Here is a 24733-nt window from a genome sequence, read left to right as displayed (position 1 = left end):
TACGTACAATCCAACATAAATGGTTATACCTTGAACCATCTGTGAAAGGTTCCACCCAGAACGCCCTATGAGAGATTCTAGATTCAGAGAGCCCATCTATGTTGCAATGGTTCCACCCAGAACCGTCTGTGGGGGTTCTATTAAGAGGTTTTCCATCTTATAAGGGTGGCAACAACAACCCACCCAGGGGGTTCTGCTGAGAACCTTGTTATATTCCAGGGGTTTTATCTAGAACCCATCCAAGAGGTTATACCAAGAACTATATTATATCTTAGGGGTTTCATCTGTAACCCACCTGTGGGGAACCACTGAGAACCCTGTCATATTCCAATTGTCCTATCTAGAACCTTTTTATATCCCAGTCTAGAATGCACCCTAGTGGTTCCTACCGAGAACCTTTACACATTCTAAGGGTTTTATCTAGAACCCATCCTTTTATAACATGGCACAAAGAACCCTTGGCAAGAGTTCCTCAAGAATTTCAACAATCCTTGAAGAACTCTTTCTTTCAAAAGGGTTCTTTGGATGAAAAGGTTCTTTATGGAACCCTCAGTCTTACAAAGAACATTTGACAAAGCCTTTCTTAAAAAAAAAAAAATAGATAAATAAAGAGGCAAATGGTTCTGGGTAGAACCTCAGCTTTTCGGGAAGAAACCCCTTTCGAAACCCCTATTTCTAAGAGTGTGGAGGTCCTTCGTTTGTTCTTACCTTAAGGGTCATCTTGGCCAGCAGCTCCTGAAGGTCCATGATGCCTTGCACCAGGCTCAGGAAATCACTGCAGGTCGGGCAGGCTCGACGGAGGAAAAGAAAGCACCAAAACAGAAAAGAAGAGGAGAAGACAAGAGAAGAGGAAAGCGTTTAGATAAGAGGAAAAAAAAAAAGTACATAAGAAACTCATTTGCCTGATTATTTGGACATGGCACACGGTGCCAGCAACAAACAAAAGGGGAAGCCTCACACATCTGTTTGCTCTTTGTCTTAGGCTTGTGGCGGGTGTTAGTATCAATAATAAAGCGACAAGGTGTGATTACATGCCTTATTGATCAGTGGCTGAGACAGTGGCACAGCGGTGGCCTCGTGTCTTAATCTGTTTGACAGTAAACAGATGGAGAAACAAGGCGGGGAGAGGGGAGGCTGCACCGAATCTGAATTACAGCAAATGAAGACTGCTGGAGGAAAGGAAGATCCGTGTTTGTGATCAGCGAGGAGAGGTCACTGCCAGCTGATGCATAAAGCTCATTACAGCCCATCGTTATAATGGCAAACAGTACCGGTGAGTACTCTTCTTTTCTCCTATTACTCTAAAAGTGAGTTCGGGACACTACGTATGGCTGTGTGATCATGATACTTACTGCGGTTAAGGTTAGGACACTGTGTAATGTAGCCGTTGGGAGCGAAAATCAACCTCACGTCCTGGATAACGCCCTGGAAACACAGAGGGAAAAGACAAAGAGAGAATGAGAATGGGATATTTCTTTGCGTCCAATGTCTGTTTCCAAGTCTGAAATGTGGACTTGTCAGCACACTTTTCCAAACTGTTTTTTAGATATCATGGACTGAGCTTAAGAGGAGAAGGCACACCCAGATTGTTGCTAATGCTAGCTTCATCTGCCAGCGTCTGTGATAGTACGGGGGTCCGTTAGCACCTGCAGCATGGATATGTGTCACATTTGTGAAGGCCGCATTAATGCTAAAAGGCGCATACAGGTTTTGGAGCGACATATGCTGCCATCCAGACAACATCTTTTTCAAAGACGTCCCTGCTTTTTCAGTTTTCAGCATTAAATATATCTTCTTTGCACAGTATTCACTTAAATATAGGTTGAAAAGTATTTGCGAATCTTTCATTCTGTGTGAAACTTACTGTAACAACTTTGAAGATGCCATTTCCTTTTAAATAATTTGAGTGTGAGGTAACATCTCACTTCTCTCCTCTCTTTTAAAGTCTGCTAATCAGCTGCTGTAGGTGCTTGTGAAGTTCAGAGACTTTCCATACAAGCATAAGTTTTGCTGCAGGTGTCCATACACTGTCAAGTGGATGCGCCGGGACACATTTAGATTGGAAAGTCGGGAATACAGGCTTGGAACTATCAACTTCTGACTTGAAATTTATTGCACCAAAAGCTAAGTATTATTTCCCTGCCATTGAAATTAGCTTTGCCTGTCTGTGTGGTACTCTGGTGCCCAGCCCAGAGCCCAAGGTACACAGGTGGGAAGAGAGGAACAAACAGGTTGGAGATTCATTCAAATTCAATTTTGCACTGAGAATAGACTCGTCAGAACTGAATTCATTTCTGGTGCAAATTCCCTCAGCTGCCACTTGGGTGGTTTTGTCGACAACAGCAAACTGAATATTTTGAGCAAACGCTCCTAACAATGCTGAAATATAATAATATCATTATAATATATATTATCAAATGCTCTCCAGCCAGTATATAAATTTAAATCTGCATTTTTAAAAAATCACTTTCATTGAATCATACATAAACAACACCAGGCTGCTAAAGTCACCACACACAGCTCTACACAGATCAAACAGGGTGGCTATAACTCGCTATTCTGCTCGTTTATGCAGGAGACATTGGATTATCAGAGCTCATTAATCCTGTGCCTCACAGCCTCCTTTCCTACTTAAAAAAAAATAAAAAATCTGTTCAGATTTTACTCTTGAAATGCATTACACTGGAGTCACACTTAAAGATATGATGTAACCATTTGCAATGTGAAATGCAGTAGAATTACGACCGAAATACCGTAGAAGTGATATGATCACCAAAGCATTTTTCAAATTCCTACTGCCATTGTACTAATTAACTGTTGAAAAAATCTTGTACTTTTGCCTCTGGCTGCAGATTTGAGGTGTTGTGTGTTCTTATCGTGCCGCTCTGCACCTTCCAGACGACAACGTGGTGTCCCGGAGAAGCCGTTTCTTCGTTTGTTGAGTTTTTGTTGTCATGAATCGCTGTTACTGGCAAGTAGTTTCACAGCAGTGATGTGATGAATTAATCGCCACACCCTTGCACTTTGTACTGCTGCAGATACATGAACCAAAATAGCAGTTTGGCTTGGAGATGCCCCTGCAGTCTGTGTGCCCAAGACCAACTACTGCCACTACCAAATTACCCCTTCTGAGTCTAGCAGGTCCAGGCAACAGAAAACCAGAGCCCAACACAAAAATCAAAGCAACTGAGACAAACTGACAAGTATAACAAAGGCTCTGGGCTGCTGTATGTGGTGAGTGGCTGATGAGGGAATGAGGGGCAGGTGGGAAGATTGGTAGGGACACTCAGGTGAGGGGAATGAGTTGATTGCAGGGCAGATGGGAGCAGCAGGATCAGGAGAAAAGTCTGAGGGAACCTGGTGGTGAATGGAAAATGGCAATGAATGTGCCTGAGGAAGTGGGAATGTGGGAGGATAGATGGACAAACAGGCAGATTTTGATAGAAAGTTATTACAGTTGTTTTTAAGGGGGGTGTGAATGTCTGTACAAAATTTCATGACAGATAATGTAATAGTTAGTTCCATTCTAAACTGAACTGAAAACACTGCATCTAAATCCAGGTCTGCATTAAACTACACACAGTAATTTACAAAGATGAAAAAAATTGATTTTTAAGTATTTTCTTTTATCACATATGCACTATGCAATATGTCGCCTATACACCAGTATCTGTCCCAACAATGACAAACTAATTCTTTTGTAGACATTCTCTGGTATTTTTAATGGTATTTCAGAGTTTGCCTTTTCCTGGAAAACAATTATAACATTAAAAACTTGCATCAGAGGCTTTCTCACTTTTGTCGCAGCGGATCATAGACGAATAATACCAGAGTGGACTGCAGTGTTTCTGGGAAATGAGCCTCACTGTACAGAAGCATAATGTTGTAACTTTATTCACTTATTTGGGTGAAACTGGATCATATTTTATGTAGAAAATATTTTCTGGTTTTCCCTTGCTGCTGCTCGATTTCAACTCTAGGCTATTTAATTACAAAGCTTCCCAATGGAGAGATATCTTTGGCATACTTGTTGCTCAAGTAGCTAACTGTAACGGTTAGCTGTTAGCTGCCGTTAATCGGCAACAGAACCGGGCGCAGCAGCCTCCAAGTGAAAATGAAAACAGCCTGAGAGACTGACAGAGAATATAGCACAGAGGTTGCTCATGGAGTTTTCTTAAGGAAAGATAGCTTTACTTGTTGCTAAAGTTAAGTTAGCCTATTCCTTGTTATCAAACTGGCGTCCGTCTGACCATGTTCACGTGAAGCTCTTAGTCCGGGAAGAGACTGCTTCAGCTGCACGATGGGCAGAGGGTGTAAAACAGAGCGCCAAATACCAATCAATGTCTGCAACAATTCCATGTTACAGGAAGCATGTAACAAACAAGCACACCATTAGCTGTTTCACTGGAACTTAAAGGCTCCTCTTTTGTCCAGGACATCGATTAATAGGTTTGAAAGAGCTTACACTTAAAAATGGTGCAAAACCGTGAAAAAGCAGAAGTTTAAAAAAGCAAACCTATTACCATACTATGCATACAGCTTCCATTCTAAACTGAACTGAGGCAAATGCATTTCACATATAGGCAGAAGTAAATGGCCTAAAGTCGATAGGACTCTTTCCTTTAATGGGCTGTCTGTCAATCACTCTGAATGACAGGTGAGCTCCAGAGGTGCAGGTCTGGTCAATAGAGAGCTTCATGATGACCACAGAGAACAATCTTGGGAAAAAAGGTACCCCCTCTAATGGAAAACCGAACTTGTAAAACACAGTGGTGCCCACGCACGCACACACGGGGGTAATACAATTTCAGCATTCTTTCAAAGTGGTTACTGAAAACATGCTGGAAGGACATTAGAATTCACCACCTCGAGCGCAGTTCGCATCAACCCGTCCCGGCTTTATGTGTATGTGAAATCCATTTACAGTGCATTTGGCCAGCCTGGATGCAAGCAGCACCTGCCTCCATTTCACACAGAGACATGGAGAGAGGGAACCTTGAGGCGAACAGGCTCGCAGCACAGATTGAGAACAAACACGCTCGCTCATGCTCACACGCATGCACACACACACACACACAGAGGCTGTGTGAGCAGTGGATGGCGAAGAAGAGATTGTCAGTGTCACTCAGAATGAAAATGAAGGTGTAGATCACAGATGTCTGTCCCGGTAGTGTAATATAGGGGTCCTGACCACACATCACTGTCAATGATCAGTGGGTAATTCGAACTGAAGTCATAAAATCCCCCTCCCTCTCTCTTGCTCGCTCACACACACACACACACGGGCAGAAATGTGCACATATTTGTTTCATGCCTCCACAAAAGCCTATGGCAGGGATGTTTGAATAGCACTATTCAGGAATGATGTGTATGCTGCCATGGCGATACAAGTCCAATTACACAGCTGCATTTCAAGTCATATACAGTGCGGTTAAAACAGTGACACATTTTCTGTTGTTTGGTCTCTGTGCAACAGCTCACTGGATGTCAGATGAATGGAGTAAAAGTGCTGACACTCACCTTTAAGCTGTGCAAATCAATATTTTTATAATGACAATGCATGTGCAATATGAAAAGGGGTCACAAAAGTGATGAAGCCACAGAGAATTATCACCAACTCCGCAGCTATTGAGAGATACAGTTTGGGTATTTGCTGTATGGCAGCTGTCTTCAGCAGAGAATGCCAAAATCCAGTACATGCTAACAGACAAGCTTAGTGACTATATGAATAAGCTAGCAGCAAATGAGCCACATCTTTTTCTCAGGAGTTGGTGGAGACCAAATCAGAGCAAAAAGAGAGTGATTACTGGCATTAACTTTCATTAACAGTTTAAATAAACATTTAAACAATCTGTATTATTTTATGTAAGAAAGTATCAATCGACATATACGCCAATACCAATAGCATATAGTTGTGCCAGGTAAATACCAGGCCAATAATATTGGCGAAAACGAATGCTACTGTTTTTCCTTGTCTCGGACATTTATTGTTCAAAGCAACAATAAAGGTTCTGAGTTTTTCACAGAAACATGTTATTAACCATCCACCCAAATTTGAATGATTAAAAAAGTTACCAAGTTGCTAAGTATATAAGCTAAGTACAGCCAAATAAAGCTAAGTATAGACAACTAGAGCTCAAAATCATGAAAAAATTAGTTGTTTTTTGCTCTGAAATGCATGACATGTTTTAGCCACCAGAGCCAGATGATGGTGACAGGATGCGTTTTTTTTTCTTCTGTGTCGGGTTGTTAGAACTGAAGTGAGCTGAAGTGAACTGCTGGATTAATTTGGACCCACAGAGTCGCTTAAGGGCCGTTCGTAGTTTGTAGGTGCTTGTTGGCCCAAGTAATGAAGCAATATGGCCAAATAATAGAGGATTCAAAAAACAGCAGCAGCAAAGTAATGGAAAAAGAGCCTGTCTGGCAGCCAATGACAGACGTTTTTATTGGATCATCTGTTTTGTTCAATCCATCTCAAAAGGACAGCTATTTTAAAAGTTAAACCTCCTCACGTGTAAGTTTAAAGTTAATACTCCAGCACTTTTTAAACTGTTAAACAGTTTAGTGCAACAGAATTAAAGATGTTTAAGCCACCAGAGCCTGAGGACGCTGACAGGATGGTATTTTTTTTCTTCAGTGTCAGACTGTTGGAACTGAAACGAGCTGAAGTGAACTGCTGGGCTGATTTGGGCTGAGAGAGTTGCTGAAGGTATGTTCATAACTGATCATTAGGTAGGGTGAGGGATCGGGGAGTGGCGTCGCTCACTAGCGGGACTTATATGACGTTGGGGCGCCATAGTTCAAGTCTGCCCAAAACATCCTGAACACAGAAACTGTTAGACTGTTTTTTAATGGCTTAACTCCCCAATTCAGAAAAACTCTGTTTTTCCTTTACACAGACATAAACAGGCAGCTGTTTATATCACGTTAGCAGTGCAACTTTACGACATGATCAAAGTAAATTAAAACAGCCTTGAAGAGTAACTTTATTAATGGTATTTTTCAACCTGCACCCTATTTTCCCATATTTTTGTGACTAATGGGGACAATAATTTTTGAAATCGGTCCATTAATGAGGGAGAGCACTGCAGCCAGCAGACACAAAACTCAGCTGCTCCGGGGAGCTGCGAACCATCCAAGTACATTCACTAAAAGTTTTTGTTTTTGCCGATGACAGGCTCAGATAGTCATTTTAAGTGCCTGACAACATTATGGGAGGGATCACTACAGAGATAGACATTTATTGGGAGAATAACAGACATGTTGTTCATCCAGATTCAGCTGTTTATTGTTCTCGTTGAACCTGCCTGACTCCATTTAGAGAAACAGTTCTTCCATCATCTTAAGATACACTTCATTCAAACTTGACGGAAACAAAATAAAACTCACTAAAAACATCTTGGCTCGTCTTTCCACTGTTTCAACAATCACTAGTTGTTTGTTCAAAATAAACCCTGAATTCACCAAGGTAGAAAATACCATGGCTGTACGTGTCTGGCTGTTTCACCCTGCTGCTTCTCTGAGGTCCGACCTCCCTCTCACTCCTCCTCTCCCGGTAATGTGGTGCGTAATCACAGTTATTGTTTCGAGTTGGTGAATGCTGGATCGGTGTAAAGATGAGCCAATACATCTTTTGGTGAGCTTTATGTTGCCGCTGTTCAGTCTGAATGAAGATGAAGACGATAAAAGCACTGTTGTGGGTAAAGTAAGTCTGGTGGGTTTAGCAAGAGAAATAAAACAAAATACCAAACTCACCCTTTGAGAAAAAATTGAGAATGTTCACGCCCACATTGTGTGTAACTATAAGTTTTTATTTTAATAAACATAGCTCCAAAACGACTGAATATTAGGATAATCTCAGGATGAACATTCAGACAAGGCAACACAAATTGTTTTTTATGGCCAAACAAGTTATTGCTCTTATTGTCCAGTGAAGTCCAGGTGATTGTGTTTCCTCCAAACATACATACAGCATCTCACAGGCTGACTGTGTATAAACGCTGCAGGTCCTACACTGTTCATCCGATGTGGATGTGAGCATGTTCAAAGAAAAGCTCAACACTTTGACGATTACCATTTCTTTTCAAGTCAACGTGCGGGAGTACTGAGACAAAGTATGTCGCTGTCCAAATTTTTACAGATGGCATTGTAGTCTTGAATAAACAAAACAAAATAAAAAAGCATGTGTGTGTCTTCATGCATTTGTATGAGCCTTTGTGAGAGTTATAAATATGAAAAAAGGGTAACACGTCAATTTCCAGGTTCCATAATTTCAGAATTACCAAGTATTAAAATTTATTAAGAATTTCCCCACAAATTATTCCCAGATCTCATGGTTAAGTCTGTGATAATTAGCAAGTACCATTTTCATGTAGTCGGTGGTAATTAGAAAGTAACAAATTTCATGGTAAGAATGCATGAAAATGTCACAAATCATCATGTACTTGGCATGAAATTTGGGGGTAATTTGTGGGTATATTAGGAGAAATTTCAAATATGTTGCTTCATAGTTGCCACCAACTCCATGAAAATGGTGCCTGCTAATTATCACATACCTAACTGTGAAATTTGGGGGTAATTCAGAGGTAATCTGTGGGTAATTTCTAAGAAATTTCAAGTATATTACTTGGTAATTACCTCCTACTTACCATGAAATTATGGGACCTGGAAATTGCAGTGTTAGAATTAGGATTGGTTTAAGGTTTGGGTATGACTCATGCTGGGGAAAGGGAGTGAATACAGCTCAAGTGGCGCAAACATGTTTATGTGTGAGATGTGTTGTTATTATGCATCATTTGTCTCTTTATGCCCCCAGACGTTCACAAGTTCACTCACTGTTATTGCTGATAAAATTACCTTGACTCCGCTCGTCAGCTGGCTTTTACAGTCATAATTCCCAGTTAGCTTGTTTATTATAGCAATAATAGGCCAGACATGTTTGGTCAGCACTTCACCCTCAGGCAACATTGACAGAGGTTTATTATCCTGGGTAAAGCTTCATCCTGCGATGCTTTTTTTCCTCAAATTGATCATGCACAACATGACCTTTCCTTGTTCTGGCAGGGTCTAAAGACTCACCCTCCACCTGCAGTTCATCTCCCACGACTATTTGCATCAAAAACATTCATTTACAGATGAACAGAGAGAGAAAGACAGATGATAATGAGGATGATGATATCCCCAAATGATTAAGATATCAACTAATTATACACAAAACAAAACATTTTGATGGACAGTAATGATTAAGCTCTGCTTGTTTCTATCAGTTTTTAAACATCTGTGTTGGTGCCATACTGTCAGAGTGTTACAAAAAGCAGTGACTGGTTAGTTGCACCACTACAGCGCGCTATGAAAGAAAAGAAATAGAAAATAGTTTGCTTTCATGCTACAAGCAAAAAGGAACTGATCTTCTTAGGCACAGCTGTGCAATGGCATTTGACATTTTGCATTTTAGCTGCAAATATTTGGGGTATCATCCATCAAGTTGTGCACAAAAAGTCATGTTGCTCATTGCTTACACTCAAACCTGAGGGGAGGCATGCACTACTGCATGAAATATCCTTATAAACATCAGGCAACATGAAGATATGAACTTGAAATGAAGCAGGGGCACTTTAGAATGATCTCTCAGAAGTGCGGCCTTTACTCCATGAGCTAATGATGGGGGCAACAATGTCCTTTCTTCAGAAATTAAAGCAGTAAGGAAACGGTAAAAAAAATACTCCAAATATAAACGCCAGGTGGATTCAATAAAAATCCACACTCTTATGCAAAATCTTCAGTAAGCCCCAGTCAAGTACATGCAAGTTTAATTCAATCTCAGAACCCATCTGTGATTTAGCGTCCAGTGGCAACGGCCAGTGTTTCGGAGATTTCTGTGCATCCAGCGGGAAAAACAGATACCATTGTATTGTACCATAAATAGTGACCAGAACGCCTCTGTAGGGCTGTGACAGTATGGATTTGTTGTTAATGCCGTGAAAAAGCAATACATTTCCACGAATTGACCGTAAAAATGATTGCCTTTTATTGGACTTCATCGATGGACACTAGGGTTGCAAAAATTGTGCATTGTCTTACAATGCTAACAATAGATTACTCATTAATAATTAACATGATTCACATTGCATGTTTTTGTACTAATTATTTCTTCTCATTTTAGGTTTAAAGTTTTAGGTTTAGGTATTCCTTATTCAACAAATGTAGCAGAAATTTAGTAGTAAATTGTCAGCCTTGCAGTAAATAGTTTACAGTACGTCAATTAGGGTTGTCACAAGAACCAATACCAATTCGATACCAACACAAAAAAAATAATTCGATACCTGCCGTCTTAGAAAAAAATAGCTTCAGCAAGTGAGAGTGGTACAACGCGTTGGCTTGTCAACAAGACAGGTACTAAGAGTCGTGTATGGAAATATTTTGCATTCGAGGCGGATGAATACGGAGCAATTCTAGACTCAAACAAGCCGACATGCAAACAGTGCCTCAGAAGTTTTCAAACGAAAGGAGGAAGCACATCAAACCTGGCCAAACACCTCAAAGACAGGCACCTCGACTTGTTTAGAGAATTCAAAGTGAGTGAGTTTCCGTTTACTATCACTGTTGTCACAGTCACGTTATACGTTAACCCGAATATGCCTGCTACGTTCCGTCATTTTGGCATGAGAGTCAGCTGAAGCGTAGCCGTGCAGGCTTCGACTCTCTCGCTCAGTCGTTCCCTCGTGTAGATAACGTTTAACGTAATGTAACGATACGGTCTGCGTCATTATACGTAAGGTACGTAAAGCTCTGATCTCAAACACATCACACAATGGAATAACACACATATACTACAACAATATGTGGTGATGCCATGCATGCAGTAGTAGGCATTACATGACTTGCAGTGGTTATCACCACAACCCGACACTTCTGATACCAAAATCTTGTCCCTGGACTACAGATTCTACATGCATATGCAGAAATCTGTTATTGGAGATTAGAGTTGATGTACCCCATTACCTAAATACTTCTAGGCCTATAAGTAGGGACCTCACAGCATCAAGAGGAAAAATAGACAGCTCTTCGGTTGGAGTTTATTCCATAATAGGCTTATTTTTTCCAGTTCATCCCATGAGTTTCCATTTGCCCAGTCTATTTTTAGAAACAGGGTGAAATAAACCCTCTGAATTACCTCTGATGCAGGGTTGAACATAGTGAGCACACCAGGTGTGGAGAAGAAAATTATGCTGTGGATGGTATGGTGCTGAAATAAAAAGGAAGACGTGAACAAATCTCAAACAAACTAATTTAAACAGCCAGGAAGCAGAGGAGACATAAGACAGACAGGATGAGTAAGAGACAGACTGAGTGTTAGATCTGAGCTCTGAATTTTATCACGTCCAGGTTCGGCGTTTCCTTCATCATGCTGCCTTACGTAACGTGTTCAAGCTTTCCATCATTGTCCGCACTAGATTCATTACCATCGCGTGGTGCATGAAACACCGATCGTTTCACAAAAGCAGCGGTTCCAAACGAGCCTGCAGTGTCCCTGAGGAGTCAGCATCCTTGGCACAATGGATTCTAGATAAAGATAATTTATTACAGTTGCTTCTTCAGATGGAGAGGCTCCTGGGAGGAGGCGGCACGAGGACAAGGAGCGTCTTCAGCCACTGTTAGGGCTCAATATGTTTTATTTAAAGGCCTAGTTAGCTTGTCTTATCATTATCCTGCTCCTGAGTCCTGAATGGTATAGATTACAGCTGCTGCTTTATTTCACCTCCTATCTCCACCTGCAGTGTTACTTCTATCGCTCGTGGCTATTTTTCCCTCTCCGTCGCCTCTCGCTTCTTTATTATTTACTCTCATTTCCCAGCAAGCTCTTCACCATTCTTTGCTTTTGACATGAGATGACATAAGCAGGCTCTGTTTATCCACTTCTCTTTAGCAGGTTAAAGTAGGAGGCAGTGGAGAAAGTGTGCAGGGAATAGCAGAGAAGTAGTGTTGGACAATATGTTTTTCTCTGTCTGTCTCAATGTCAAGTGTGTGTCAAGTACATGCAAAGCAACCCACAATACAATACAATGGCCACTGTTAGTTACAGCACGTAACTGCTTGTTAAAAGACAACTTGTTGCGTGTTGAATCAGACTCTCCTTGAAATCATGATAATAATTTAATTCTCGACATTATATTTGTGGTTATTACAGTGGAAATACTACTGCTTTTGTCCACAGGGGCCTCCAAAGTCAACATAATCTGAAAGTTCCCTGCAGTAGCTATGAAGACTGGGAAATGAAAGACTACAACTGAACTAGAAGGCTAACATTAGCAAGGCACTGAAACCCGACTGGAACCCAAACTTTGCTGTGGGGTGCGCCAAAAAAGAGAGAAAACAAAACAATCATCAGCACAATAAAAGAAAACGCCAATGTCCAGAGTATAAAACCTATCAACAGTCTGACCACTGACCAATCAGATCACTGATAAAACAGTCATCTATGCTGCAGGATCCAAACTAAAGTCCTCCTGAGATAATAATAATGTGACAAGTAATAAGGACCAATAGATGTGTTGATATTTATTATAAGTAGCACTCAGAACAGTTGGTTCATCATGTGACAACAGAGCAAAAAGTACTCACTTAGAGACAGTCGTGTCTCAAAGGGAACCCTAGATTTGTGCATGCGTGCTTCATTCAGCACAGTAGCGCTCGACTTAGCAATGGAGGAGACGCTCCTGGAGAATCTTCTAAATATTCTCGCCAAGTTTAAAGTGCATCAGCAGTCGTACTAAGATAACATTGTCTGTGTCTCAATTACTTTAAAGTACTTGATATATGTACTGTAAACACTTAACATCTTTTAAGACTAAACACAAAGACAAACAAGCAATAGTAGGCTACAGGGCTATAAATGAAATAATGAGAACATTTGCAGGTAAGTTCTAAAGTGATGAATCCTGCTGTTGTAGGCTCTTTTACAAGGTACAAGGTTAATTTATCATTTTGCAACAGTAGTTGTAGTCCCTTAAGCCTGCTAGCAGAAACTAAAAATATATTAATGGATGAATAAAGAAAAAAGTAATAAAAGTAAACTTTTTTTTATGGCTGACTGCAATAAGAGACTTGGGACGCACCTACGGCCTGAGGAAAGGTGCACACAATGAAGACACAGCACGTACTAATCTCACAAGAGTTTGGCAAATCTTGCAAATCTAGGGTTCCCTTCTAGACACGACTTTTTAAGACACATCTTAGTCTAGCCACAGTTACATTGAGCCTTAGTTTTGCTTTTCACATTTGAAAATGATTTCTTTTTTCTAAAGCTTTTTATTATGTTTTAGTTATGGAATTATATTGTTTTTATTTCACTTTTAATTGTAGCCGTAAGTGTTTCTTTTCCACAGGTACTCCTGTATCACCTGCCTGTTTTATCCCATCTCAATACTCCAGTCATAATTCTGAGAACTTCCACTTGTAGCTGGAAACCCCAGTATTAACAGAGACAAATGATAACCAGCTTCAGACAAAGACCTCAGGACAACATGAAGATCTGGAAACTTTTTTTTCCCTTTTGAAGCTCTGAAATAATGAACTTTAACACAACACGCAACATGCTGGAAATAGTATAGTTATGTGCGTGTCGCTTGAGTAATACAACGCCTCAAACCCACATCTCATCTGCTGTCTTTTTACCAGAAGATCTGCATGCACATATACACACATGCACGTGTCTTCTTTTGTGTCTTTTTAGGGGAGGGATGCCACTAATTATAGTACAAAGACTGACTAAGTGTAATTAAACATAGAAAAGTATGAAAAAAAATGTTTGAGTAGGAGTGCCTCCTGGACTCAAAGTGAATTTTGTTTCAGGCATAGTTTGGTTAAGGATACATGTGTTTTCAATCACAAAAAAATCACAAAAAAGTCCTGATTGCACAGTCTTCCAAAACAAATAAAATGCCTTTACTGTCACTGCATGGTCATGTTGAACTAAAGTCCAAAAACTCCCTGTCAAAGGCCAAAACATGTCCCAGTTTGTTTGTTTTAACATGACCATGTCGTGACAAGAAAGGCATTTTGATTGTGTTAAAAGAGAGCGCTTAGGAGGTTTTGTAATTTTCGAGTACAGAGCAGGTAGCTACTATAGGTAATACAACTGCTGGCTCATAAATATGCATGAGTAGAAGGAGATAATGATGTTACTCCTGCTCTTAATGGCCCTTCTGATGCACCGAGCAACAGGTCCTTGATTCAAGGTGTTACAAGTGCACCTGTCAGCTGATATGCCAACTCATAACCGGTGTAAACCTAAAGGGAGAACCTCCTCATTCCCTCTGTCACTTCACACAGGCCTGTGTGCTTCCACACCATCTGTCTCTGCCTCTGACAAACACTTTTGAGCGCTCCCCGCACGTGGAGGGTAGACAGGCTCCGAGCACTGAGCCAACTGCGGGTAGGAAACTGGATGATGGAGCTGCGTCTTTCAAGAGCAGAGCTTTCCAGCAGAAGAAGGGGCTCCTTGAAGACTCGATCCAAGAGGATATGAAGGAAGGAAGGAGGAGGGCGGGTGGGCTGGTGTGCGAGAGCGACAGTGTCAAAGTAAAGGGAAGAGAAATAATTTACACCCCAGTCGGGTCTGCTGGCTAATCAATATGTTACATAGAAAAACTAAAGCCCCCATTGATTGAGTGGCAGGTGGGCAGGAGAGGCTGGAAAATCGAGAGCTTGTGCATGTCTCGGTGACACCCCAGCATGTCTCCTCCCTGCTGTGAGCGCATACAGGAGTCTAAGAAAATGAGCAGTGATAAAAAAAAAATCAACAACATTGTAATGGGCTTGGGAATAAGCGTTTGAAAGCACACGCTGCGCTTCTTGCGACTCCCATTTACGTGCCCACGGTACTTCTTTCTTCTATCTTCCACTTGACTCTCTTCCCCCACACAGCCTGCTGCAAATCTGGCCAATTATACCAGTTGATCTCGAATGTGAAGCACATTCAGGTGCTCGAAGGTATGTGTGTGTGTGTGTGTGTGTGTGTATCATCTGTGCAGTCTTACCTTGAACAGGCCATGCTTGTGGCTGTGCTGGCCCAGCCACACTCCGCTGCCTGGGGTGAGCTCCATCTGAGGGGGGTCTATCACCCGCTCGTAAATCCTGCCAACAACAAATCAGAGGAGAATGTTTGAGAATGATAACGACACAGCCACAAACACGCTTCTCTTTTTTGTCCTGGCCTGGCAGGAACACTGATCCAATACGGCTGAATACCAGAGTAAATCCAACAGACCATGTGCATGTCCGCTCCCTCCCACCCCCCCGCTCCGTCTCCCTCTCCCTTCATGAGAAGCGTCGGGCAGAGGCTGCTCTCCTCAAGCATGACAGCCAGTCTCGCCCCACGGCTCTCTAACACGGTATTGATATCTGGACCTGGGATGTAGGCTGGATTAACCGCCCGACTCCTGAAACAGACACAAACAGGCTTTGGCATTATCAAGGCAAACATCCTCGGCGTCATTCAGCATCATTTTTTCCTGCACTGAGGTGGGCTTAACGATGCCGGCGAGCTCTGATGGGCCTCTGTGAGGATGTCAGAGAACAATTTGTCAGGTTTTCTTTTTTTTTTTTCCTCCGCCGCCTCCTCCTCTCACTATGAGCCCATGCAGAGACGCACTCAGAGTAGCAAACTGATTTCTCTCTTGTTCTCAGTTTCAGCTTCACTGAAAGGGCATTACGTGTTTTGATCACTGGCTTAGGAATTGCAACAATGACTTGCAACAGTTCACTGTACTACACAAGAAAGTACACATAGTAAGTAACCATCACAATTAGTTCTGGGTATTGACTAAAATAAAGAAGTACCACGCGGTATCAAAACTTCTCCAGTCAAATTATACCTGCATTTAATGCTTTTTGCACACAGATCTAGAAAAATGACTATTTTTATGGTTTAGTTTGCAGCCAGTCACTGGAAATGTTCTTTGATTCAATGCAATGTGTGATTGGCTTACTGCTTACAGCAGCTACAACCAATACAGTCTGTGGTGTGGTGAAGTTGAGTGCTATCTATTTACACTCAGGTGTATATAGGCATGACAAGAGCAAGCACCCAGGTGTCCAAATAGCCAGTGTGGCTATTTACACCTACATGTCAGACACAAACTATGATCTTTTCCTAAATGTAATCAAGTAGATTTTTTGCTTAGACCTAACCAAGTGGCTTTGCACTATGACATAGTCGCTCTTTATAGATAAACTACAGGAGAGACGTGTGAACACCTGAATAGATGCTGTGTGCCTATTCTCACCCAGGTGCAAATAGACACTTCATAAAAATAAATGCACATAATGTGGAAGGGTTATTTCAGGGATGCTTCCATTCACATGATGGGTATCAAATAAAGTAGAAAAATGGTATCAAAAGAAGATCTAATGACCCTTCTTAAATCCCACCCCCTTTTGCTCTGTGCTCCAATAACAGTTGGCCAAGCTTGATACCCAGCGGTACCTCGGTCATCACTCTCCATTCCTGTTTCCTGTACTAAGTTATGGTGTGTTAGGCACGTCTATATTGAGAAGAAAATCTAATTTTGAAGATTGTTAAAAGATGTTTCCCACAAACCCACATCTTAAGTTAGCTAATGCTAGCAAAACGGTGTTTTGCTAACATTAGCTTTCAGATGTAACTAGCTGGCTAACAACTGATGGAGATTAGTTGGCTTGTTACTTAATGCTCTGCTACGATTAGCTAACTTAAGATGTGACTATATATTGTATATGTCACTTTTCAAAGTTCCCCAGCAACAATATTCAGTATTATATTTCAACATAGACAAGATCAGCTCATAGCATATCTAACTACAGGAAACAGGAAAGGAGAAAGGTTGGTCAAAGGATTGGTCTTATAGTGTTGCTAACACTTTAAGGGTAATGGTGTTGGTCCTAATATCGTAATCTTCTCAACGATACCCAGTCCTTAACACAATGCTAAGTACTCATTACATGAAGAGGAAATAAAGTGGTGGGGGTGGTTTTCAAAATAGAGCAGAAGAAAGGAAGTGCTATATGTGAGCCTGACAGGTCCACAGCTGGACAGGTGATCAGTCCTTTGATATGACCATACCAGTCCCCTGTACTTATTGTAAATCACAGTCATTTTCATGCTTTTAGCTGAATCTAACATTTCCATTACAGAGTATTTTTGTTATTAACACTGAGTGAAATGACTACCGGCAATGTGAAAAGATAGCTAGTGCTGCAGATCCCTGCAGCTCTGAAGTTTTCAAAGGTTTTGTCAGCTTTGGGTTTTGATTTGCCTGTTACTATAGTTGACTACTAAAAGCTCTCACCAACCCACCTATAGAGCCATGGTGCATTAACACAAGCTACCTGCCCAGCATGAGGAAAGGCATTAAATCATGACCACAATGCCTGTCGATATTACATTACATTTGACAGATGGCAAGAAAATGCGCTCCACAGGGGTTCCTTTATGCCTATATGTTTTTTGTTGCTGCATGTGTACTATAAGCTCGTCAAAAAATGATTTAATGCTGTTTAACAGTCCAGTGTGTAAGATTTAAGGGGCTATACGGAGAATATGGGAGAAATACAGTGTGTTTTCGTTAGCGTATGAGAATAAGAAGCATTGTGTTTTTGTCACCTTAGAATGAGCTGTTTATATCTACAGAGGGCGCAGGTCCTCTTCCATGCAGGCTGCCATGTTGCACCACCACATTTTGCAGCCACTACACTTTTTTGCTACTAAATCCTACACACTGGTGCTGTAGTTCAGGTTTACATGTCGTGTGTCTGTAACTTTAACATTGATAAACTGTCCCAGTAAATTCGGAGACATTTGTATGCAATCGTGATCAAATGAGACATTAATTTTGAAGACTATCAGCCTCTAGCCGTGCCTATTCTGCACGTGTGTATGTCAAAATATCAGGTTACCACTGTCAAACTATGAGAGATATAACTTTTAAATGATGTGCAATTTGGAAGATCCATATATCAAAGTAAAAACATGCATTTTCCTACAGTGAGAAAATGAATGTGTCCAGTAAATGCTTACAAAAGAGAAAAAAATACCACAAATTAGTAATTATGTAATGATGTGTTATTTATATGCATGCATTTTCTAACTAATGCTCTTTTATTCCTTTAATTTATGTTTTTAAGTAGATGTTTGTTAATTTAAAAAATATGCAAATATCTTGTCCTGTGCGCAAATGCGATTTTTCATGCTGATTTTGATTCATTGTCTTAAAAAAAGGATGTGTTTTCGCAGCCAGTACAACAAAGAAACATCCAGATATACAGAGAGCATCATACAGATAAAGACAGCACATAAAATGGTGTGTAAGTGCTGCAGTGCCTCATTGTTCGTGCTATAGCTGTCTGATTTTCCCACCTGCTGGGCGAGCTGTCACTGCGGTGCGGAAAGTAGAGGTCATGTGATTATACTCTGTTTTGTCTCCCCCCCCCCGAACCTTTCAGTCTTTGCTTTCCTCACCTCTCCTCTTTTGTCGGCAGCAGCGGCGGCGACGGCAACTGAGACTTCCACACAGGAAACATCGGAGAGCGCCAGCGTCAATTAGAACAGCGGTGTGCTCACGGGCATATTTGCATGGTCTGACACCACAGGCTGCAGCCATCAACAGCTAATTATAGAGGACACAGGCCAATCAACATACTGTATACAGTGCTCTTCTATCATCATGGTGCAGGATTCAATGGGAAATAGCTGCAGTTTATAGCCTAGGGAACATTTTTCTCAAAATAAACCTCAAATTTAAAAAATATTTTCTCACATGATTGTATCTAGCCATGCACACAGTAGGTTGGTGATAATTTGTTCATTTTTAAAAGAGTGGGTGGCCCAGTGGGAGCGCCCCCCTGCCCCCTGCCCCCACACCACCATATCTGCTTTTATCTCCCCTAAAATATATATATATATATATATATTTATTTATTTATTTTTTTTTTTTTACAGAGGTGGCTTTGTCTGGGGATGTATTTTCAGTAGCACGGATGCTACTAAATGATCATAGAAATATTATAGGAATACTACAGGCAGCAGTGTGTCTCTATGATCCTCTCACACCCCTGTGACTGCACGTTGCTACCTGTCGCTTTCATCACGAAGGTGACACTACTTTGTTAAGTGTACCCTGCAGGCTACAACACAGTATAAAAGTGAATATTTATAGTATATAGGTTAGAGATTATTATAGATCCAAGATGAAAGTGACAGAAAAAGCAATTACAAATCCTTCTGCTACTTCAGCACCACGGAGAGCACCGTGGATTTATCAGTATCACAGTTAGGCTGGTGGTATATCAGAGCCATGGTCGTGGCCGTGGAGTCCAACTTGCCCCAACCTCAATAAAATAAAGGAATAATGAGTCAGGCAGGCTAGATTAACATACTCAACTAAACAACCCATCTGCCTCTGCACTCAAGTTTCTGGCAAGTTGAAAGATAGAAATTGGACAACACTGTTCAAAGGCGGTGTATTTTTTCTGGTCAACACTTGGGTGCGCCACTTCACTCATCCCTATCAGCTGTCCAATCCCAGTGGAGGAGGGGCGGGACATACAGCACAAAGACCACCGGGCACATCCTACACGTACACGAGTACTGAACAATGTTAGCAAACAGGGAGAAAATAACACTACTGGTCTCTGAGTACCCATGTCTGGACCAGAAGACGTTCACTGACTGCCACATCATCAATTATGAAAATAATGCTTGAAGCAAGATTTTGTGCGCCATGGGTCAACGGGTCCATCCTCTTCCTCTCGGTGCTTCAGCCTCCCCTTCACCCAGAGCTAACCGTGTGCCAACATTTTTACATTAAGTATTTGTTGATAACCAGCTTGGTTATGAAACAGTCTTGATTTAATAATGGTGCCTCTATGCAGCCTAAATAAGCAAACAAGACAATCTGCGATAAGATTGACTATTAAGTCTTTCTGCCGCCAGGTCAGATTTTCCTTCAAATACAATGAAACAAGCCTGTTTTTCCCAGGCGAAGTCATTTTTCATGTTCATGTTTGTGGTAGAAACACAAAACTCAACAAAATATTTAAATTATTTAAGTCTCAGCTAAAAAATGCTGCACCTCTGAAGGACTCTCAAGCGCTCCTAGATGGACATTTTCAGAAAAAAAACAAAAAACAAAAGGAGTAATGCTTTGGTGGAAATAGCCACTAAAGGAACATGAAATAGCAGCCACACCGTGCTGTTAGATGAAGAGCTGCAGGTGGCTTCACCAAGGTTACCGCTTCACCATGTCCAACTGTCAGGTGCAAAAACCAGGTGTGCCGTGTGCAAAATGAAATCAAATCTCAGCATGATGGAACAAGGTCAATCACTGACTGACGTCTTTATTAACACAACTTGAGTTTGTTTGGCCGCTCTTTAAACAGATGCACCGGTTGCGCTTCTGTGGTACTTCTGACAAAATAACTGCTCAATGAGTGTTTGGTGCCCCTAGAATTCTGGGACATGTAGTATTTAACCACAGTTGTTGTCACAACCACTAACCATGGAAGTCACCAAATCCACCAGGGCCGAAATAAGGATTATAACTTTAATGTGGGATTAGCCGTGGTACTCTGCTTTGCCAAGTCCCCCCCAACATCTACTGCAAAGCAGAAAGGGAATGCTAATCAATATAAGCTTGTTGGACGTGGAGAGGCTTGCAGGGAATACATGATACAGTGAAGCCAGATGAACCAGACCCATCACTTCATCCATAACCAGTAAAATAGGGCAGCACTGCTCCACATTTACACTGCTCCTCTTAACCTTTAGCAGCATCTGTGTGTATGTGGATGTGAGTGAGAGAGACCCACATCTCGATACAGAAGAAAGAGCCGGGGAGGCGTGGAGCGACTCGCCCATCATTCATGTGAATGACGAGGCTGGAGCAGAGAGAAAACCCTGAGATGGGGAAAGTGCTGCATTATGGCCAACTAGAGCTGTGTGCCGGAGACTGTATAAATCCACATCTTACTACATAACACATATTTTGTTGACAGTCCACTTCAATAAGCTGCCAGGCCACCTCGTTTCCACCGATTTACTGACTGAATTGAATAAACTACATTTAATCTTGGGCAGTCAGGATTTCAGCTACAGGCTGGCTGTTTCCCAAGTTTGTCTTTAAGCCCCTGATAAGAGGAAAGACATTAAAAAAAAGACTCAATAAACACCCAATAAAGCCACAAATGCTATCAAAAGCGGTGTCCGTCTAACTTAAGGATTACATGTTAGAAAATTCCCAAACTAACAGCTTTTATCTTCAAAAGTGAGACGCAATATTTAGGTCTTAGGCAGCCTTCATAGCTCCCCTTCAAAAGAACAATCTCAATCACAGCCTTCATTATTTGCTCTGCCAATATCTGTCAGCCACACTAAACCACAGACCACTTCCAATTTTCCACTAGTCGAGCTCGAGACACTTTCTGTCATGTTTGTGTCTTTCCTCCGCCAGAGAGATGAAGTCAGAAACTGGGAGTCAAAGTCCCTTTTGAGTCACTCGCCTCACCGTGGGACAGAATTCTCAAAGCTCTCCATTTATCCACTGCCAAAAGCACAGGCTGGGAAGACTAATACCACTGAGGGCTGCTGGGAGATTACTGGTTACCGTGGTAGGTTGGGCAAGAAGCTAAAAAAAGAGTGTCCTGCATGCTGAAAAAGAATTGAGCACTGGGGTTGGGGTTCACTGGCACTTTATCAAATCTGAATCCAGTGCAGAATCTGCTCAAGAAATCTGAAACCTTTTAAATCCTCTCTCAAACTGATTTGGATTATGCACATTTCAAAGTAGCATTATACTTAACAACTGAAATAATATATTTAAGAACTAAAGCTCAACAAGCTCTTATGAACTAAAGCACAGACTGATATTCAAAGACAAAAGTCAAATTGAACCAGATTAAAAACATATTTGCTGTGTGAGAAAATGACAGCCTGAATGTGTTGTACTTTATTGCTCCGTGTAAAAATAGAGAGAAAAGGTAAAAGATCTGATAAAGCATTCAAGAGACTCCATGCTAAAATGAAAAAAGTGTTTTAATAGGCTTGTTAGATTCAGGGATTAACCAGTACTTTATATTTTATCCACTCTGAGCTGGGTCCAAAAGCTGGAGCTGTCACAACCCAACCGATACAGGCGGCATTTCAACATCAGACAAAATAACCACTTCTGAGCTTCAACTGCCTCTGCCCTCTAAACCCTGATCCTACACCTGCCTGAAAGTCTTATTAGACATCATCAATGGACCCCTTTGTTGGTTTTCTATTAATAGTATTTACAGCATTACTATTGGAACCATTCAACCATTCAATTCATGCTGTATTAAGGTAAGGTTAGAAAAAGATCAGTGTCTGTATTCAATATTAAAAAAAAGTCAACATGTCGTCGCTTATACTGTAATTGCAAGTTTTTAACCTTTACCAAACCTTGGTCTTTTCCCCAAGGTGTTTTTATAGCATATAAGCCTCATCACTTGCTCAATTTAGGTCCTGAATTTTGCACATCCACAATAACCACGTACCGACATTGACCAACCCCGCTCTGTGTCGCACAATAACGCACCATGTGAACCAGGGGAAAAAATGGTGCCAGGGAACATAATCCGCACAAGAATCATGTTTTCTCCACACTGTTTGCTAGGGTATAAACATCATTTCGACAAGACAGTTGCTTGAATCTACTTGAATTATGCGTCATCCTTCTCTTTTAATCCCAGTGTTTTGAGGGGAATTATGTTTGTCCTCTTAAAGAGCTCAGAATGCATCTGAAACTTCTTGTTGCGCGTCTGCAAAGCCCATTGAGACACTCCATGTGACACAAGACTGTAAAAATACACTGCACTTCACTTCTGTTTACTTAGGTGCTCACAGCTAATGCTTACATCATGTGGTCTTTCAGCTGAGCCAGCTGAGCCTTGACATTCATGATACCGCCTTTGAGTGATGTGCCACACAATCTGAAAGCACAAAATACTGTACACTGGGTACAAAACGGGAACGGGAATAAAGTGGAGATATACTGTGAACAAAATACAAGAATTACCATGAGACAACCTTTCCTTTGTGAATACAAATTATGCCTTACTAATTCTAATGCGGTCATAATAATTGGGCTGATTCTCAGTTACAGTCCATTTACTAGGATTGGATATAAATTCCGCCTCATTTACATGTGAATTTCGGCTGAACGGGGAGCGCCATACTGATCAGCACTTTCCTTATGCTAACATATTCCTTTGTTGTATTTCTAACTGTGCCATCCTACTGTACGCACAGTTACGGACCTGAATCATTTGCATTACAGTAGACATATCCTCGCTCAGAGACATCTGTGACCAGGGAGCAAAACTTTATGCATTTAACAGAAAAAGCTTCATATATTTGCAAGTCAGTAACACAGCTCGCCTCCACCTTCATGAGAGATGGCGAACAAGGCTGACATCAGAGGGGAATGTTTGTGTATAATTACATCCCTTGGAAACGTCTCTCTGACAGAACTGGCAAAAGTGCCATGCAGTATAGAGGCCTTTGCGAGCATTATAGCCACACACAATGCATGCATGTGAAATGTTGGGCTGAGTGCATCATGTGTTATGCTACAATGCATCACATATACACACACAAAAGCACAAAGTGCATACGAGATGCTGCTATAAACACAACAATACACCAAACATGATTATAAAAACGAATGGACGTATAGTACATTTTGTGCGTGGTGCTTTTAGCCATTAGATAGCAGCTGGAAACTCAAGAACATTTTGCGTTTTTTCTCTGTGTATCTTGTGGTCTGTCCTTGTATGCTTTTGAGTATTTGTGTTGTCCCCTGTCTCTGTTGTTTACATTTTTTACTCTTACAAAACACCGAACTAGTAGAATTGGAGTGAGAAAATAAAGATTTAACATTCTAATGCCTTATTTGCCAAATTAATTTGACTGTCATGTTAATATATGGAGGATTTCTGAACGAATAAAAGTTAATTGGACCAATTTGTATTCATTTTATTGATGTACATTTGTTTTTCTCTTTGTAATATAGTATTCATTTTTCCATATTTTTGTTTGTCAGCTTACTTGGTTCAATTAATTTGTTGTTGTTGTTATTGTTATTATTATTTATTGAAAAAAGCAATAAATATAGTGTGGAAAATGCTACAGAAAGTCTTCCTTAGCCTTCCTAAGTGCTGCTTTTATATGTGAAATGTGTAATGTCTTTTTTTTTTGTAACATTTTTTTTATCTTGCTTCCATGTGCAGCAAAATAACTTTTTTTTTCCTCCACGGCTACTGAAATGTCTTAAGAATTTAAAGTTGACAAAAAGCACTGGAGAACATATTAATGCACATAAATTCACACCTGTTAGTGATGCCAACTAAGTACATTTACATCAAGTACTGTACTAATTTTGTACTTTAATTCCAAATAACAATAACGTTATTCCAGCATTATGTTTCTACACTACATCCCAGAGGCAAATATTGAACATTTTAATCCACAAAGCTGAAAAATGGCTTTCCTGACTTTTAGAGATACGTGGTTTTCACAGGACAGTGATGCTACAGACATTAAATGGTCTTATAGACCATGATGCATTGCTGTAGATTAAACCAGCCAACAGCAGCCTATAACTTATTTAAAATGAGCTCAACTTTAAACATCTACAGCAGTGAACAGAAGTAACATTAATGCAATAATATTAATCCA

General features: G+C 40.8%; 1 protein-coding gene across 1 annotated transcript in view; it reads right to left on the bottom strand.

Annotated features, from left to right (window-relative positions):
* LOC146332578 (protein kinase C-binding protein NELL1-like) overlaps positions 1 to 24733 on the bottom strand; it is a 381691-nt gene that overhangs the window by 251650 nt on the left and 105308 nt on the right. The window contains exons 5-7 of the mRNA XM_084732249.1: positions 15039 to 15135; positions 1353 to 1425; positions 709 to 791 (exon numbers count right to left, since the gene is read on the bottom strand). Coding sequence (XP_084588375.1) covers positions 709 to 791; positions 1353 to 1425; positions 15039 to 15135 — 253 coding nt within the window. The remainder of the gene's footprint in view (positions 1 to 708; positions 792 to 1352; positions 1426 to 15038; positions 15136 to 24733) is intronic.

Source organism: Lutjanus erythropterus, chromosome 1, assembly GCF_056507025.1.
Source record: "Lutjanus erythropterus isolate fLutEry1 chromosome 1, fLutEry1.hap2, whole genome shotgun sequence".
Taxonomy (NCBI): Eukaryota; Metazoa; Chordata; class Actinopteri; order Lutjaniformes; family Lutjanidae; genus Lutjanus; species Lutjanus erythropterus.
Note: the sequence above shows the minus strand (reverse complement) of the source record. Positions and strands in the feature narration are given on the sequence as shown.